General features: G+C 32.9%; 1 protein-coding gene across 1 annotated transcript in view; it reads left to right on the top strand.

Annotated features, from left to right (window-relative positions):
- The window catches only part of LOC137620081 (uncharacterized), a 489,014-nt gene that overhangs the window by 301,186 nt on the left and 166,776 nt on the right, over window positions 1-21,052 (top strand). Inside the window, exon 10 of the mRNA XM_068350356.1 lies at window positions 17,001-17,167. Within this exon, the coding sequence (XP_068206457.1) occupies window positions 17,001-17,167 (167 nt within the window). The remainder of the gene's footprint in view (window positions 1-17,000; window positions 17,168-21,052) is intronic.

The raw sequence follows: 21,052 nt of genomic DNA, 5'->3' as shown, positions 1-21,052 counted from the left end.
GGGGCAAGCTAGCCTCAACTTGGTGCCGGTCCCAAGCCCGGGTAAATGGGTAGGGTTGACGTCAGGAAAGGCATCCTGCCTTGAGAAATTAGCCAAAACAACTATGGTCAGTGAGTATGATCAGAATGAAAATAATGTCAAAGGCAGCATATCTGCCCGACTAAAAATCGGATTCATACATCCTCTACCTCTTCCTCTTCTAAAACCACCCTGTGCTTCTAAGATTGCATTCTCTCTTTTATCCTTCATCCTATTTCTCAGTACTCTACCATACACTTTTCAACCACACTCAACAAACTAATACCCCTTGAATTACAACACTCATGTACATCTTCCTTACCCTTATATAGTGGTACAATACCTGCACAAACTCAATCTACTGATACCATCTACAACACAAAACACATATTAAACAATCTCACCAACCATTCAAGTACAGTGTCACTCCTTCCTTCAACATCTCAGGTCTTACACCATCCATACCATGTGATTTTCCTACTCTCGTTTCATCTAGTGCTCTCCTCACTTCCTCTCTCGTAATCTCCCGCATTCTCATCTCCCATCACTGGCACCTCAACACCTGGAACAGTAATTATATCTGCGTCCCTATTATCCTCAACATTCAGTAAACTTTCAAAATATTCCGCCCACCTTTTCCTTGCCTCTTCTCCTTTTAACAACCTTTCATTTCCATCTTTCACTGTCTCTTCAATTCTCGAACCAGTCTTCCTAACTCACTTCACTTCTTTCCAAAACTTCTTTTTATTTTCTTCATATGAACGACCCAATCCCTAATAATTGATAATATCTGATACTGAGTGGGTGTAAGGGAACATTAATTCTATCTCCTCTCTTGACACCTAAAATTAAGACCTGGGATTACTACCCTATATAGACATGATGTAGACCTCCAGTAAAATATTTTTTTTTTTTATTAAAGTCCTTGTTTTTGCTGGATATGAATTTTTTCATTATGGTAAAAAATAAGCCCCATAAATCAGGGAAAAAAACTAAGGAAAAAATATGAAAAAAAAATTTGAAAAAAGGGCTCTATTTCATTGTTTTATAATGCCTTTCTGAATTATATACCAAATTTCAATGCTCTATCTTTGAAACTAAGGGTGAAGATAAAATTTGAAGGTCAACATTTGTAGTTTTAAGATACGGGCATTTAAATTTTTTCTTTTTATTTTTGCAAAGATAGAATTGATAAATCATGACTTTTATGGATTTTATGATCTTTTCTGGATGTTAATAAACCAAAACAATGTTATCTCTAATAATTTAATAATGGATGAAGATCCCTTGCACAATATCTTTCTTCTTGGGGCACTCTGTCAGGCAAGATGGATGCTCCTTCATCCACAACACTCTTCTTCTCTAACTCCGCTATATCGCCAATGTTAGCCAATTCTGAACTCTTAATAGGGCGAATTTTTTCTTCATATTAACAAGATGTTTAAATTGTCTTTTCGTCTTTGGCATGATGAAATTCTTGCCAAAACCAACAAAAAAACAGAAGTGAAAGTGAGTAATTGTCAGAGGTCAAACTCAAACATTTATTCTCTCTGAGCTTTGTCCTAGCACTGAAGGGTGCAATTATCATAACTTGCTGTCTTATGACTCATGGAATCTATAGAGATGCCATTGCTCACAATTTATTTCCCATCAAAATGTAATAATTATCAAAATTTACGATAACAAAAAAATTACTGCTTTTTCTTGTGGGGATCAATTTTTTTTTTGTCTTATTGAGTTACTTTTACTAATTACCCTGTATCTATGAAATTAAGAGGAATTTGGCAAATTATTTCATGTGTGAATTCTCCATTGCGAAACGAAGCTCAGAGAATTTTTTCAGGATTTTACATTTTTCGTCCTATAACTCCATATATTGCCTTACCGTCCGGGTCCTTTTAGACATGTTGTACAGCAATATGTAGATTATATAAATCCACTTTTTATGGCATTTGTGGACTATGAAAAAGCCTTTGAGGTGTGCCACAGCCAAATTTATGCAGAGTTTGGCATTATTATGGAGTTTCTCTTAAAAATATAAATCTGATTAAGTCTGTTCAAGAGCATAGCAAGTTTAAAGTTAATGTTAATGGAGTCATAACAAACAAATTTCCAGTTAACAGTGGATTACTCTAAGGGAACGTGTTATCACCTATGTTGTTTATCCTCCTCATGGATTTTGTAATGCATAAAGCAGCTGGGGATGGCGGAGAATGATTGGACGGAATTGGTAACAGGTAATTAGCGGACCTAGAGTATGCAAAACTCTACAGTACTTGCAAAGCTTGCTTACCAAAATGCATGGAATATCACATGAGGTTGGGGTCAAGATAAATAGAAGAAAGACAAAGAGGATGAGAACGGAATATGTAATGGAAGATGAAATATCAATGGAAGAAGAGATGATTAATGAGGTGTAATCATTTAAATATTTAGGAATTATAATTCTTAATACAGGGTCTTTTGAATTAGAGTTCAATAAAGATTGAAAAAAGAAAACCAGACAATGGCTAGGTTAAGTAAAATTTGGAAATTAAATCGTCTGCAATTACATATAAAAATCAGGGTATATAGTAGTTTATTGAGATCGTTGTCACTGTATGGACATATCCAATAGATTTAGTAGATTTGAGAACAAACCCCTCAGAAGGATATTGGGAGTTAAATGGCAGGACATGATTAGAAATGAAACCATAAGGGATATTACTCGAGTGCCCTATGTGGATGAGGTCATGGTGATGGGCAGATGGAGATGGTTTGGGCATGCTCTTCACACTCCCCAAGAGAGAGAGAGAGAGAGAGAGAGAGAGAGAGAGAGAGAGAGAGAGAGAGAGAGAGAGAGAGAGAGAGAGAGAGAGAGAGTAGTTCACCAAACTCATCTGGTCTCTTCAAGTTACTAGAAGAGTTCAAAGACCCAGTCATACGTGGCTGAGGACTATGAAGCGTGGACTACAAAATGATGAATGGAGAATTATTGATTCAAAAACTCAAGATAGAGAAGACTGGCGAAATCTAACTGAAGCCCCTTTGCGTCAATAGGCGTAGGAGATGATGAAGGTGATGAGATATATATATATATATATATATATATATATATATATATATATATATATATATATATATATATATATATATATATATATTATATATATATTATATATATTATATATATATATATATATATGTATATATATAGATAGATAGATAGATAGATGCTAACCCTAATCACTCCTGGAAAGTAGATCAGAGTGTACCCTAGGTGGATGAGTGGTGCATTGCATGGGGAAAATTTACTGCATTCGAAGACTTTCCCTGGGTTTGGGCTCACAAGTTCACTACAGGTGAATGGTTACTACCATCTGCTGGGGTCAAGAAAAGGGGCGTAGGGCTGACAACCTCCTTCATGCAAACCCCATTCAAATTGGCATAAAGCCCACAGTAAAACCTATTTACACACGCGACGGTATATCTGTTTACCAAACAATTAATTTACCTATTTGTTTATTTAATATCAATGCTAAATAAATAGAATTAATATTAGGTCGGCATTGTGACCCAAGAAATGTAAAAGAATAGCTGTTGCAAGGACAACGCTTTCTAATAAAACTCCAAGAATCTCTAATTTTTACATTTCTATCGGAAAGTTTGTTATAATCGGCCACATGGCTTCTCCCTAATCCACGCCAAATACCGACCAGTATTTTTACTCCTGTAATCTCTCACTGTCCCTGAGAATGACGTATCCGAGGAATGAGGAAAAAGATGAGTAAATATATATTCTGATATAAGAATGATATACGAACAGGATTATTCAATTTCCTCTTTGCTAGTCGCAGATTGATTCCTTCCACAGAAATGCCTGCCGTGTTTGGATGAATTAAGATCCATTAGGACGAAGACACGTCAAAAATCTTTCATTAAAGCTTTGATGCTTATTCAATCACACAAGTTTTCTCATAAAATGGAAAAAAAAAGTCTGCTCTAAATACTTTGAGATTCGTCAATAATTGTTTTCTCCAGAAGAATTACTCTTACCTTCATGTTTTTTATGCTCTATTCCTTATTTTCACAAATGTTTTTCTTTTCCTTTTAACTGCTAAAATACTACGACGAATCGACAGAGAAAATAGTTATCATAATACTTAATTTATTTGAAATGGATATTTGAGAAAGGAAATATCTTGATTTTCCGAGTTGGACTGAGCTTTAGCACAGAGAAATTGTAGTGGCTAATTAGGATATTATAAAACAGTTTATATATTCTAATATATTTATAAAATCCTATTCCTTACCGTTGCGTTTTTATGCGACTTAAGCTCCCAAGGGTGTGACTTAATCTCCTCAGGCATTTGAAGTAAAGTATTAAGGCCATTGCTTTCGAATGAGTCTGGAAACTCTTTCAACTATCTTGGAACTGGAAACTATATATTTTTATGAGTTACGATAATTCAATATTTATTAAAAACTTTATCATTTTAAAGAATTAGTTGATTTCATTTTTCATAATTTATTATGTCCAAAACCTGAAAAATTTGATGCTATTTTTAATAGTTTCGTAAAGCCTCAGAAATAAGTAAAAAAAAAAATAAATAAAAAAGTTCAAATTATCAGGAAAAACTTGTAATAGGAATGTGGTTAACGTTATGACACCCGTAATTGATAGTTGACTTGTGGGCAAATCCATGGCTCTCACTCCATAGAAGAATTTTCCAATGTTATAAATCTCTCTCTCTCTCTCTCTCTCTCTCTCTCTCTCTCTCTCTCTCTCTCTCTCTCTCTCTCTCTCTCTCTCTCAATTTGGATCTATCCCAAATCCCTACTTTCCAATTGTAAAGGTAGAAAAGACACCTTAACTATGGTAAGCTGCTCTTCTAAGAGAAGAGCACTCCGAAATCCAACCATTGTTCTCTAGTGTAGGGTAGTGCCTTAGCCTCTCTACTATGGTCTTCCACTGCCCTGGGCTATAGTTCTCTTGCTTTACGGTACACTGGGCACACTATTCTATCTGGTTTCACTTGCTTTGGTTTTCTTTTAAAATGGTGTGTTGGGACGGCTTAATAGAAGGGCCGATGATGCTTGACGGTTTAAAAAGGTTGCCTTTTCCTTATCTGTTTCTGTATCGTTCAAGTTATCAATTTCGAAACCATCACTACTGTCCTCCCTTCAGTTAAACTAGCTATCTTGGATAGTACTTAGCCTTCCATTGTATGTCGGCTCTGTCATGTCAAGTAATTTTATCCAAAATTTTATCTGAAGTCTATGGGTTATATTGGTCCCTTTATATTTATTTCTGTACATATTGCTTTTGTTATCATTATTGTTAAGTTTGTTTTTAAATATAATTAATCATTTATATTGATTTTAATTATTATCCTGTCTGGAGACACAGCGAAATCCGAGACCAGTACATTCTAGATTTCGCCAGTGCCATTTACTGTACTGCAATATTCATGGACTGTATGCCAATATTCAACACCTTGCAGTTGCCTCCAGACAGTATGATATTTTATTATGCACAGAAATTAGGTTTCTCAAAGGATGCACTCATCTGAGCTCCTTATTAGCCTACAAGTTTTATGAAACCAAGAATTTTGAAATGGGATGCCATTACTAGGGCAAGGGAGTGGCGGGGCATATAAGGACTTTAGAACCCTGCTTCTCAAAGGCCCTACTATGAATGTGGATGTCATAAGAATCAGGTAATAAAAGTTTGTGGCAGGCATAATAACAACTTTTATTTGTGTTTGATCGACCGGAATCCAAACTTGGATAAATGTATCTTTAATTGTCCTTTTACCGTTATGGCTAAGATACAAGAAGATTACATAAAGACCTCTCTTGTTCTTGTTTGTGATTCCAATGCTCACCATAGGGGGGAGGTTAAATTCTGTTTTTCCTACTGATCTCTGGACTTTCCCTCTGAATTAGAATGCGAGTAAATCATAGGCGGAGCTACTTACATGTTGGGTAATTGCTTGGACCTAGTGTACACTAACTTTCCTGGTGTTACAAGTAAGTAAGTGGTGGGTTCTCTGGTTGGGACATGTGATCATACCTTAATTTTGCTAGTAATCAAGAATATATAGCCTTTCCCTGATGTGTATTACCCATGTAATATAGACATAAAATCTCAAGCAGACTGCAATGCCATTTTGAATGATCTTTTGAATTTGAATTGGTCACAATTATATAAAAGTGTTTAGCCTGTTGTTCTTTTGAATGAGAATCCAGCCAACTTAATTGATTGTTTTATTCCTTCTTGTGTTCTAAAATACCAAGTGAAAGACAATCCTTGGTTCAATGAGGATTGTATTCGTGTTTATTTGGAGAAGCAGAAGGCCTATCATCTTTGGAAAGGTAACAGATCATATTTGACTTGGAATAACTATACTCAACTAAGAGCTGATGTTTAGAGATTACAATTTGCTCATAAAAGAAGACCATTTCTGGTACAACCCAGGAACATAAGCGGTGGGCTACCGTTAAATATGCACTCTTTGGTGTAGACTTCGATACTGTAGGAAAAGAATGTTCATGGGAGAACAAATAGTTCTGGATTGGAATAGGTGATTGTCTTTGACAACTAAGATGATACACCAAAAAAAGTCTGGAGGCGAATATTTGCCACCCATTCACTTTCCAATTACATACAATGCAACTATACAAAAAGTTCTTAGTACTCTCAATAATCAGCCAATGAAGTTGGGCAGAAGCATAGCATTGTTACCTTTGATCTTGCTGCTGCTAAAAATGCGTATGCCATAATATGGCAAAATCCAGATGTATATGGTGATGTCTTTGTTCATTTAAGTGCATTTAATACAATGCCCTCTTATCTTAGTGCACTAGGAAAAAGTATGAAAGACAGCAGGTTTTCTGAGATAACCACAGAGGTGTATGTGCAAGTGCCTCCGTTGATGAAGTACTGACGGGTTAACATTACAGCAGGTCCATGAGAGTGCACAAACTAATGGTGAGGCTCTTGAACGTCTTCTCTTTCAAGCTTTTTAAGAAGAAAGGCGACATGAATTTACTGAAAGTCTCAAAAATGCTTTTAAATGTATCTGAAAACCCTAATTCTAAGGCCATTGATGAAATCTTCATGAACGTAGCATGTAGTACTCTCCTTATTGAATAAGAAGTGATTAAAGAACTCGTAAGAAATGGGTGTTTTGGTTACATTATGTGGATAAAGTTTGGCATATTCGGTTTTTCCTTCATAGGACAAAAGAAAACAGCATGGATCTTCATATTTCTAGCTTTCGGCAAATGTGCCTTCTGTATTTTGTATATGACTACTATAATTATGGAAAGTCTACAACATTTTACTTTTTGTCACTCATAAAATGGACAATATGCACCCAGGGTGGCAAGACCTCTTAAAAGATAAGGGTTTTAGTGTTTCAACATGTAATGTTCTTATTTGTCGCAATACTGTAGATTTAACAATAGAACATAAACAGAATTGCCAAATGTTATGGTGGTTTAATAGGTTTCAGTCGGAATGTTGCGACTTACTACAAATTGCGTGTAACTTGTCAGGGACGAGCCAGCTATGTGAGTGCACCGATTGAGATGGCAAACGTTGTATGTTATGAGAATGAGAGACATAAATGCAACCAGAAAGCAAAAGTAAATGCATCAGAAAGAAATGTCAAGAAAATTTTAGGTGCCTTCATAAACTTTACTAATCACTCCAAGGTTGATAACAAAGAATTTTTATATTGTTTATGCTCTGGAACAGCTGCCTCCATCAAAATAGAAAATGACTTGTTAAAGGCTGATGCTATTGGAGAAAACCATTTTACTGGATTTGTAGAGATTGCCTTCGCCCATTAAGAAACAAGTTTTCATGATCCTCTGAAGAAGACAGATGTGATGACATTTGCAAATATGATGAAGATTAATCTCAAAGAAAGTATTTGAATTACCTGCTGGACGAAATCTACTTGAGCAACTAATGACTAAGTCAGAGTTTAAAAAGCTCTTGTACTATCCTTTAAATCCTTTATCATTAACCCTAGCAACAGCTGATAGTGCCCCTGTAAAGACTGATAAGGCTAAGCTCTTTCATTAATTTGAGAGTGAATTAGTACTTATGTCTTATATGGGGTTTCTCTTTTACACTAAAAGTATTCAGTGGACTTCCAAAAACTGAACGAGTTGATTTTGTAAGTGGCAGCTACCACAGTAATTCAATAAAATCTATACAAAGACAGCTAAGAAGTCAGTCAGAGCCCTTAGCACCTGAAAGACACAAGACACGGATGCGTAGGGACTGAAAATCATTTGCCTTATAATTTGACAATTTTGATTTATCAGTATTTGAGACATCTGATAATGTTTAACCAGTTACATTGCTGCCATTAAGATGTATATATATATATGTATATATATATATATATATATATATATATATATATATATATATATATATATATATATATATATATATATATATATATATATCCTTTTTTTTCTTTTGTACATTAGATATTTCAATCTTCACAAAATTTCTTTCATATAAAAATATGCATCAGTTCCGATGTTTGAGAAGCAATATCTTGCTGGAAATAACAATAAATCATTCTTGAAACAGTAACTACGTCAAAACAGATATGTCATATATAAACTATTAACAATGTCAAAAACAGATATGTCATATATAAACTATTAACAATGTCAAAAACAGATATGTCATATATAAACTATTAAAATGTCAAAAACAGATATGTCATATATAAACTATAAAAAGACTCATGTCAGCCTGGTCAACATAAAACATTTGCTGCAACTTTGAACTTTTGAAGTTTACTGATTCAACTCACCCTTGCTAAATCGTGAGACATAAAAAAGTAACTTTTTTTATTAAAGAAATACAAAAGACATTTATGTGCTGCTGCATGAAGAGCTCAGTGTAAATTATACAGTTGCATTCTATTAAATGATTTAGTACCTTCATCTTATGACAGTAAGTTAAGTTAACTTTGGGATACTGAATAGATACACTGAATGACTATGCAGCCATTACACGGTGATCATTCAGAGTTCTTAATGCTTCAGTTCCTTAAGAACAATTCAAACAAAATTGCACAAGGCTTTAACAGTTATATTATCACTTCAGTTCCTTAAGAATAATTCAACACAAATAAAGTTATAATACCATACAGATCAGAGATGCCGAAGAGAACAGATACATTAGAGCCTACTGAAAACTTAACTTTAATCTGCATTCTGTCATAGCTGTACTTCCACAGAGATGTGTACTCTGCTATCACAAGCTAACCTTTATATACCAACCTTTGGTATGCATTACAGCTACGTGTCACGTGGTATATCATAAAACCTTTGCCCCTAATTAATCGTAAGGATCTTTGTAATAAAATAACTTTACCTTTATGTAATCTCAAAGGCTGTTACTAAAATTATCTCTATTCAATAACAAAATCTTTCCCAAACGAAACCTATAATAACGGAAATATAACTTAATTACTGAACTGAGGCTGTTTTTAGATTTGACCACTTCCACATGAACCTCCACAGATTCGATACTATACGACTTCTCGACTCTTTAAGATATCGTATTATATTTTACCCGCACCGTTATATATATATATATATATATATATATATATATATATATATATATATATATATATAAAATTATATATATATATATAATTATTATTATATATCTATATATATGTATATATATTTATATATATAAATATGTATATTTATATATATTTATGTATATAAAGATTTATATATGTATATATATCATGAATATATATATATATATATATATATATATATATATATATATATATATATAGATAGATAGATAGATAGATAGATAGATAGATATATATATATATATGAGCCTGAAAAATAAAATTACATAACAGTAACTTATAACCGCAATAACAATAAATGCTACTAATACTAGGCTACTCATATGACAGTATTTGTTTTAAGCTCTTAAGGCATATACTTCATAATTCTCATCTCGAGAGATTATTTCTAACAGTGATAAAGTAGATGTTATATATAACGAGTTTCATTTATTAAAAGTATATTTACCTTATGAATAAATTATATTTTGTATTATTTTCATTTCAGTAGTAGCCAACCGTTTTGAAATATTAATTATGCAGCAGTGTTTCCAGTTTCATTGTGTATGGGAAGTCTTTTTATGATTTTGTATCATGTTTATTAGGCTAACATGAGTTTTTTTATAGTTTGTATATGACATATCTGTTTTTGACGTTGTTAATAGTTTATATAGGACATATCTGTTTTGACGCTGTTACTGTTTTTAGAATGATATATTGTTAATTTATTCTCATCATTTATGTATTTCCTTTCCTCACTGGGCTATTTTTCCCTATTGGAGCTCTTGGGCTTATAGCATCTTGCTTTTCCAACTATGTTTGTAGCTTGGCGAATAATAATAATAATAATAATAATAATAATGATAATAATAATACTAATTGATCTTTTTCTCTGCGAAAATAAATATATCAGATGTGTTTTTGCATGACAATTCTTTCATGCAAAGTTCCATGATTTTTCTTCCTATTTTAGGTTATCTTGGCTCTTTCACGCGTCATTTCCATGTAATGAATATTTAAAAGTCCATAGGCATTCAGTTTGAGTGCTAATTGCAATTTCTGTCTTTCTAAATGATTAAATCCTGATCCCACTTGGATACGGAAATACTATTTACGTCATAACGAGGAAACAATTAGATTTTTTTACTTTCAATTTAACCCCACTATTGTGCTTCCCATTTCCTCTAATTACATGATCAGTCTCATGTTGATTTTCCAGATATTCTTTTCTTATAATCAGACAATTTAAATTTTGCAAGTTGTAGTATGGTTTTCAGTAAAACAACAACATCACGAATAAAAAGGCATCTGTATACAGCATGCCTTTGCTATACTTCAATATAAAAAGATAATTGTGTTACATGTATAGATAAAAAAGTTTTTGACAGGGAAGGTATTCTTTTTGCCAATTAGGTTCATAACCATGGATACATATTTTCTTCTTTCCTTTTATAATACATTAGGTAATACATTATGTATATTTAAAACAAAGTGGTTTTTTGGCGTCATAATTTCATATATCCTTTGGCTTTCGCAAAAATTACGGAAGTGGAACAGTTTGAATTTTTTTTTTGTCATCCCATTTTGTTCGCCCGTTATTAAGACATATATATATATATATATATATATATATATATATATATATATATATATATATATATATATATATATATATATGTGTGTGTGTGTGTGTGTGCATGTATATATATATATATATATATATATATATATATATATATATATATATATATAGGTATATATATATATATGTATGTATATATATGTATATATATATATATATATATATATATATATGTATATATATGTATATATATATATATGTGTGTGTGTGTGTATTTGTTTCATCTTCTAAACTATTTTACTGTCCTTATAATGTCATTTTGCCGAATTTTTAAAGTTAGGTTTGCATTTCACAGCTCATATTTTGTTTAAGTCACTCGGCTAAAAGAAATGTATGCAATATTAAAAACATGATAGGTTCTGATAACTGTATTACTATTATTATTATTACTTGCTAAACTACACCCCTAGTTGGAAAAGCGGGTTGCTATAAGCCCAGGGGCTTCAACAGGGAAAATAGCCCAACGGAAAAACTACAAGAGAAGTTTAAGAACAATAATACTTTAAAATAAATGTTTCAAATATAAACTGAATCAGTTTTTGTTATAGCAAAGCTTAGAAATGTAATGAAAATACAACGTAATAATTGTAAAAAAAAACTGTGTGTTATGAATGACTAGTAACAAAACATCAGCTGTTACAGTATTTTATAAATGCTGTTTTACAATATAGGTCAAATTAACGTTATGAGAATGAAACTATAGTTTTTCAGATGTTTGATCCTTTTTGGTGATGGAATTTCGGTATTTTTGAGTTTTTCAAAGCAGATAAGATAAATTATTTCGATAGGGTTCTGGAATTTTTATCAAATTGAGTTCTGATTGAAACTGAGGAAAAATATTCTAGACTTACTTTTTTAATTGGAACATCATTAATCATTTACATATGTGGAGAAGCAACCTCGACAAGACAGTAATAAATAGTAATCGTAGTTTTCATGTATATTATTAGATTTAAAATTTCCCGACGGGCATATTTAAATTGATAGAAAAAAAAATAAAAAATAAAAATTCCTTAAAGAATCCATTGGAAAAGTTTTAATCTGTTTTGACACGAACGATCCCACAAGCAAATATCATAAAGTTTGCCGAAGAATGCGACGGATTTTTAATTAGTATTCCAGCCAAGAAAAACATCGATGAGATTGAACTACATCTATGAAAATAACGGTCAGGAATAGAGAACAGCTTCCCCAATTACTTGATCTAACTAGACATCATTTTTAGTATTCAGTTAAGACACCAAAAAAGGAAGGAGCACTATAGTCAATTTGTTTTAATGAGGCGCATTTGCACCGACTCGCAGCGGTGCCCTTTTAGCTGGGAATAGTTTCCTGATCGCTGATTGGTTAGAATTATCTTGTCCAATCAATCAGTGATCGGGAAACTTTTCCGAACTAAACGGGCACCGCTGCGAGTCAGTGCAAATTTGCCTCGCTAAAAAAATTGACTATAGTTATATAGGCATGAAGACGTCGATGGCAGCACATTATGCATCGTCTGACAAAATAATATTTAGTGCCTGATGTGGTTGGCAGCTCTTTGAATGCATGAAGCCTTAATTTCCTCTTACTAGTCTTCTTCTTGAAATTTTACTGATTGACTGGACATAATTCCTACTAAGTATAGATAAAATAGCAAGCATTCGTAGATGGATATTTACATGTTCTTTCACTCCAGCTTTCCTATAAATACCTTATCAATACCTTATCACGTAATCTTGGATGTAATAGGAGCGGTAGGTGGATGAAAATAGATAGATGATCTCATAGTTGGCATTTTACAGGGAAGTTGTAAAAGAGAATGATTTTTTTTTTTTTTTTTTTTTTTTTTTTTTTTTTTTTTTTTACCCCGAGTTGAATTAGCCATGTAGTCAATGCTTTGTGGGTGAGTTCGTGTCCAACTCAAATGTACAGAATAAACAATGTTTTTATTGTCGCGCATATCAAGCCATTCTAAATGAGTTTGGGTGTAGAGCCCAGATCCCTATACAGTTTTCTACAGACACTCCTCGAAGTTTGGGCTTGACCGCCGTGAAGCCAATCTTAGGATTTTGCCAATTCGCATCAGACTTCAACATGTACTGCTTCTAATCATAATGTGCTTTTGAAGTTGAGGGTTATGAATATCATAATTCTTATTGGATTTGAATCATTATGACGTGATAAATATGCGAATTATTTCTAAATTTACCATAAAGATCGATAGCTTTATTCGATAAACATATTTAATATCCATTAAGTAGCTGCCAAAAGCCGTGAAATAGATGTTTACCATATAATTAAGGCTGTAGGACTCATTTTCCAGAAGCTATTGTCTAAGAGTTGGTTCCCCCTTGGGTCTCTGATCCCAAGGTATAGGAGAGATTCCAGACATTAAGCTACCAAAATATATGGCTTATTTGAATATGAAAAACACGTCTATATGTGCAAAATTTATCCTTAATCAAATCTCAAGTACAAACACCAACAAGTTACAATGGTGTAGATGGGTTGATTTCAATTCTAAGTATGAAAAAAACCTGAATTCGACAGGTATAAGTACAGGAGACTTGTCATCAACTTTTATCTCTCTTCGTGGCTAAATGCTATGTTAATGTCATGCAAGTTTCCTGGACCAGGGTTCGATTCCCTGGCTGGCCAGAACCTCTTGTCTTTGACTTTGTTCAATCTTTTGGGTCTCTGATCCCGAGGTATTAGAGAGAATCAAGACGTTAAGGTATTAGAATATATTGCTCATATGAATATATATATATATATATATATATATATATATATATATATCTGTGTGTGTATATATATACATAAATATATATATACACACACACACACACACACACATATATATATATATATATATATATATATATATATATATATATATATATTATCACTTGCTAAGCTACAACCCTAGTTGGAAAAGCAAGATGCTATAAACCCAGGGGCCCCAACAGGGAAAATAGCTCCGCGAGGAAAGGAAAAAAAGGGAAAATTAAGTATTTTAATAGCAACAGTATTAAAATAAATATTTCCTATGTAAACTCTAAAAACTTTAACAAAACAAGAAAGAGAGAAATTAGATAGAACAGCGTGGCCGAGTGTAGCCTCAAGCAAGAGAACTCTAACCCAAGACAGTGGAAGACCATGGTACAGAGACTATGACACTACCCGAGACTAGAGAACAGTGGTTTGATTTTGGAGTATCCGTCTCCTAGAAGAGCTGCTTACCATAGCCAGAGTCTCCTCTACCCTTACCAAGAGGAAAGTAGCCACTGAACAATTACATTGCATTAGTTAACCCCTTTGAGAGAAGAAAATGTGTTTGGTAATCTCAGTGTTGTCAGGTGTATGAGGACAGAGGAGAATATGTAAAGAATATTCCATCATCATCAGCCATTGTTAGTCCACAGCAAGATGAAAGCTTCAAACATGTCCTTCTATATGTGTCTGTTTATGGTCTTTCTATGCAAGTATATACACACAAATTTTTTTACGTCGACAATCCATCGTCTTCTGCTCCTTATTTCGATTCATTTTCAATCTCTATGGATCCATAATGTTATTCTTCTTGTCCATCTATTAATTGTCATTCTCATTATATGTCTTACCTCTTTCCATTTAGTTTTCTTACATTTTGTTAGAATATCGTTTAATTTAATTTGCTCTTTAATCCATTTTTCTCATTTGGTGGTTTTCCCATCATTAATCTATCAATAGCTCTTTAAGTTGTCACTAAGTTATGTTTTAAATATTTAGTAAGGTTCCACGTCTTTAGAACATTATAATAAATTTTACAATCTATGGGAGAAATGAAAGGAAAATATTTTCATATTAGATGTGAATTTTAGCGATAACTTGCGTGCTGTTGTTTGTGTGCAGAGGCAAATAATAAAAAAAAATGGGTTATATTATTATTATTATTATCATTTGCTAAGCTACAACCCTAATTGGAATAACAAAATGCTATAAGCCCGGGGGTCCCAAGAGAGAAAATAGCCCAGTAAGGAAAGGAAAGAAGGAAAAAGTAAATATTTCAAGAACAGCAACAACACCAAAATAAATACTTCCTATATAAACTATAAAAACTTGAAAAAAAAACAAGAGGAAGCGAAATTATATAGAATACTGTCCTCGAGTGTAGCTTCAAGCTAGAGAACTCTAGCCCAAGACAGTGGAAGACCATGGTACAGAGGCTATGGCACTAATCAAGACTAGAGAACAACGGTTTCATTTTGGAGTGTCCTTCTCCTAGAAGAGCTGCTTACCATAGCTAGAGTCTCTTCTACCCTTACCAAGAGGAAAGTAGCCACTGAACAATTACAGTGCAGTAGTTAATCCCTTGGGTGAAGAAGAACTGTTTGGTAATCTCAGTGTTGTCAGGTGTATGAGGACAGAAGAATGTCTGTAAAGAATAGGCCAGACTATTCGGTGTATGTGTAGGCAAAAGGAAAGTGCACCGTAACCAGAGAGAAGGATCCAATGTAGTACTGTCTGGCTAGTCAAAGGCCCCCATAACTCTCTAGCGGTAGTATCAACGATATATCGGTATATGAAGGGTACCCATCTCGCCAATGTTCTATTTTGAGTATAGTCTTAATCATTTTCTTGTATAATATTTGTTTCTGATATGTTACATTTTTTGCACATTTTAAGACCTATAATATTAATTGTTCTTGGAAGACATTTGTAGTAAATACCTTGTATCATTATTAATCTTTTGATGGAGTTCATAATATTAGATCGACCAGTTAAGCAATGAAAAGTATTATAACAACAATATATATATATATATATATATATATATATATATATATATATATATATATATATATATATATATTTATATATGAAAATTTATTTTAATGTTATTATTGTTCTTAAACTTCTTGTAGTTTTTCTTTATTTCCTTTCCTCATTAGGCTATATTCCCCGTTGGAGCCCATGGGCTTATAGCATCCAGTCTTTCCAACTAGGATTGTAGCTTAGCCAATAATATATATATATATATATATATATATATATATATATATATATATATATATATATATTATACATATATGTGTGTGTGTGTGTTTGTGTTCTTTGAAGGCCTAATTAAGAAGACTGATTAATTTGCTATTATTGACTGTAGCAGTAATTACCAGGTCTGTTCTCTATCCTGGAACAGGGATGCAAATTTGGAACAGCAATTTGCATCTTTTTATCGTTTGGTGTAGGGTGAAATTGGGAGCTGTGAACATATTTGCATCTATCAGTGTCAACTGTGTCCGTCAGTAACGTGATGGTATCGCCCCTAAGTTCCTGTACTGTATACGGATAATTTTTATGAGATGTTTTTCAATTACCTTTGTTTTCCTTAATTGCGTTAATCAACGCGTCTAGCCATGGACTACCACCTTTTCTTATCGCCTATTTATTATCGCCTACTTATTATTTGTTATCACATAATATAATTTTTTTTTTTAAACCTATCCCGTCATACTTAACTGGGAAAGTTGGTATTTTTGAGTCAGACATGTTATTCTGAGTCAAAATATACGGGTTCAGAACGAAAGAGAATGATCGGTGCCGTATCTATTTATAACCTGGCAGCAAAGATTTAGAATATAATTTTCTCCTGAAGTGATTAATATTTTTTGCCTCTTATTTATATCTTTCTCTCTATCGTTAACATGTTAAAAAAACTGGCTATAATTGCATGCATTTAAGAAATCCAATTATCCTTGCAGATTGCAGCAGAAATTTGGAAAACAAGTCTGGGGAGATAAGGTCACCTTTTTACCCCGACACATACCGCTCAAATGTCACCTGTAGATGGACCATTTCACCTCCGTCAGGACATTTCGTTCACATTCTCATCGCTCGTCTTAGGCTGGATGCTGGGGATGCCCTACAGGTAATAAGCTGTATTCATTTTCCGATTCAAGTTCAGTTTTCCTTACTGGAACTTGGAAAGTAATGCTTTCGCCTGGCAAATAGGTAGGCTAACTGTTATTAACAAATTGAAAGAGTATTTTTTTTTTCTGGCCTAGTTTAAGGTTTAATTTCCAGTCAAACGTTATTGGTTCATAACGATAGGAAATAGTAGGTATTTCAAGAGTTCCTGAATTGCAAATTTAACCGAAAAAAAGAGCTTGATTATACATATGCCTTCAATATCTCCAGCATGCCCTAAATTCAGCACTTTCCTGTTTGGTGTTCATTAATTTCTCTCAAAATATATGAATAATGCACTCGTATTGCTGAAAGTTTCTTTCCATAATCACTGAAAAAATTGAACCTCCTTGACAAAATTCACATTTACTGACTACACTTCACATCCATCATGTTTACTATCATGGGCGTAGGAACGTTTATCTGGATGGGGGTGGAAGTTGGAAATGGCACTAACGGCGGTGTGTGTGTGTGTGTGTTTGTGTGTGTGTGTGTTTTTTTTTTTAAGCAACATCAAAATCATATAATTTTTGACGACTTTTATATGACCAATTAGAATTTTTTTAGGATAGCATCGACTTTAAACACACTGGAATTCATTCATGGCCACATCAAGGTCTTCATTTGCTTCAGGTATATCATTCAAATTATTCCTTTCATATCTCCTATTCATAACCCTACTAAAGTGTTCCATCCAACGTTGTTTTTCTTCATCTTCTATTGCTATAACAGAACCATCTCTATTTTTGATGGTTATATGCTACTTCTTCTTTGGCCCCAAAGAGATTTCATTAAAAATTCTATGAGGAATTCTTACAACATAGCCACTTCCTGAATTCATTGCTATGTCAGCCTCATCTGCTTTAATGTTTAAATACTCTCTTCAGTCATTTCTGGCTTTTCTTTTCACCTCACTGTCAATACTGGAATACTTAGCATGCTCTACCTTGTAATTTTCTTTACTTCCTCGAAAACTTTCAACAATCAACTTCTGTCTTTGTCTCCTTTTTATAGTATCCCACGTATCATTTGATATCCTCATAACTGCGTTTCCCAAAACTTCACAACCAACTGACTGATGTATGTTCATAATATCACACCATTCTTCATTAATAGTTTGTTTTTCGTCTTCTAAAGTTACTTAGACTGCAAATTGATTCTTTCATTCAATTGCAAATGTTTATCCATTCTCTTCTTCTAAAAGCTTAGTTGTTTTAAACCTAGGTATTTTATTTATCTTTCTGTTGCGTGCTTTCAGTTTTAATTTCAGTATGGCAATAAGGAACTGGTGATCACTACCAATATCGGCACCTCTATAGCTTCTTTTATTTCTCAGAGTCCTTCTTATTTCTTAATTAATGCAATATGATCTTTCTGATTTTTGTAAATGCCACTTGGTGAAGTCCATGTATAGTTGTGGATGTTCTTGTGTTGAAAAAGGGTACCACTAATGACAGAAACCTGTGAGATGTCCTCCATTTTCATTTGCAGCTTCGCCCAGACCCTCGACACCCCTCACATTTTCTATCCCTTGATTATTTCTTCCAACTTTAGCATTGAAGTCGCCAATCACAATTTTCATTTCTCTCTCAGGGATCTCATCTTTTACCCTGTGCAGTTCATCATATTATTCATCTTTCCTTTCTTCAGGGGAATCATTTGTTGGGGTATAGCAAACTATAATACTCATATTGCACTGCTTTGATTTAATCTTTGCTAGTAGCAATCTACTATTTACAGCTCTCCACTCGGTTAATGCCTTTTCTGCTCTTGGTGTCATTATCATTCCTACCCCTTCTCTTCCAACTCCATCTGATCTTCCTACGTAGATATGTATATTGCTTTAGTCTAAAGTTTCCTTACCAATCTCATTACAATGTGTTTCACTTGGGGCTAAGATATTCAAACTATATTTCATAAATTCACTCTCCACTTGCTGCAACTTCCCATTCTAATTCATGATTCTAACATTCCAATTACCTGTTTTTAATTTTTCTTTAGTATTTATAAACTGGGAGATTCTTAGCACCCCGCTATGCCTGGGACTGGGGACCATTCTGTCATCTTCTCTTTCCATGACTGACTAAATCCATAGAGTATTCATTGGCTAGATACATCAAAGAATAGCCAGTTCCTTGTGATGTGCAGTGCATATCTAAGGCATGTGACTCCTGCCGGTCCATACTAATTCTAGTAAGATCAACCGTCAGGCATCAGTAGTAAAAGAAGATGAGACAGTTTGGCCATCGCATTAAACCCAATTCGTCAGCCTGCTGCCTGTGACTTCATCGAGATTTAGGGGGGGATTTCCTCCACACCCAAACCTCTCATTACTCCACCAAGTTGCTCATCTGCTTATACGAGTATAACCGTAGGCAAACATGGATTTCTAAGATATACCGCCTGGCACAGTGGATTCCGTACATATATATGAATGTATATACATATATATATTTATATATATAAATATACATATATATATGTATATATATATATATATTTATATGTATGTAATATGTATATATATATATATGTATTATATATATATCTATATATCTTTATACATATATATATACATATATATATATATATATATATATATATATATATATATATATCTATGTATATATAAATATACACATATATATACATACATATGTATATATATAAATATATATATAATTATATTTATATACGAGTATATATATATATATATATATATATATATTATATGTATGTTAAATATATGTATGCTGTATTACAAAACTTGTGAAAAGGGGTTATTTGTTATGTACATTGATGTAAAGATAAAACAATTCATTTTATTTAATAACTTAAATAAATTGTAACGTGAAAATATCGCTGTATCCATCTACAAGAATTCTAGATTATACTTTGGCTCCCGCATCGGACTCACGTGAGTTATACCAGAGTCAATACAGATATCTGCATTGACTCTGAGCTCTACAGGACAAGAGAATCCGAGACTGGATCTGTTACGTGGCTTCATGTTGGGTAATGCTTCTCGTCGGTCGGGAACATTCGGGAGTGTTGGTTCCCCTGACTCAACACCGCTCGTGTTTGGAGACATTTTTCAGCTGCATCCTCTTGGACTCTGCAAGTTAGGGACTATACAAAACGATAGAGTATCTTGAAGAAGATAAAGAACTTTTTAGAAATTCATATCTTCATCGTTAGAAGCTCTGATCCCACATGCCAACCTTTTATATCTGAAACTAAGCAAAGTTGTCTGTCCCCCCCACATTGACTTTTTCATAAGATCTTATGTTCATCATTATTTAATTCTGGTATGCGTTGAGTATTCGGTAGATCTTGTGTAATACTGTAAATATTTATGTTGATTACTAAATATAAATATATTTTCTTTTTGATAGCTATCATTTCCATTTGCTATTAATGCTTTGCTATTGTTTTGTAATCGTTTTGAATAGATTTGCACATAATCTACGTAGTGTACGATATTTGAACGTAACTAGATATATATATATATATATATATATATATATATGTATATATATATGTATATATATATACATATATATATATATCTATATATATATATATATATATATATACAATATATATATATATATATATATATATATATATATATATATATATTGTATATATATATATATATATATATATATATATATATATATACATTTATATATTTATATATTATACTCCAAATATCTGGATTCTTTCTACCTCAGGATCAGACACCCAAGGGGGAATCAATTCAAAGGTAATAGCCTTTGGTCGGCCGTGGAATCAAACCGAGGCCCATTGACTTACAAACACACACATATACACACATACACAC

This window comes from Palaemon carinicauda, chromosome 26 (genome assembly GCF_036898095.1).
Source record: "Palaemon carinicauda isolate YSFRI2023 chromosome 26, ASM3689809v2, whole genome shotgun sequence".
NCBI lineage: Eukaryota > Metazoa > Arthropoda > Malacostraca > Decapoda > Palaemonidae > Palaemon > Palaemon carinicauda.
Note: the sequence above shows the minus strand (reverse complement) of the source record. Positions and strands in the feature narration are given on the sequence as shown.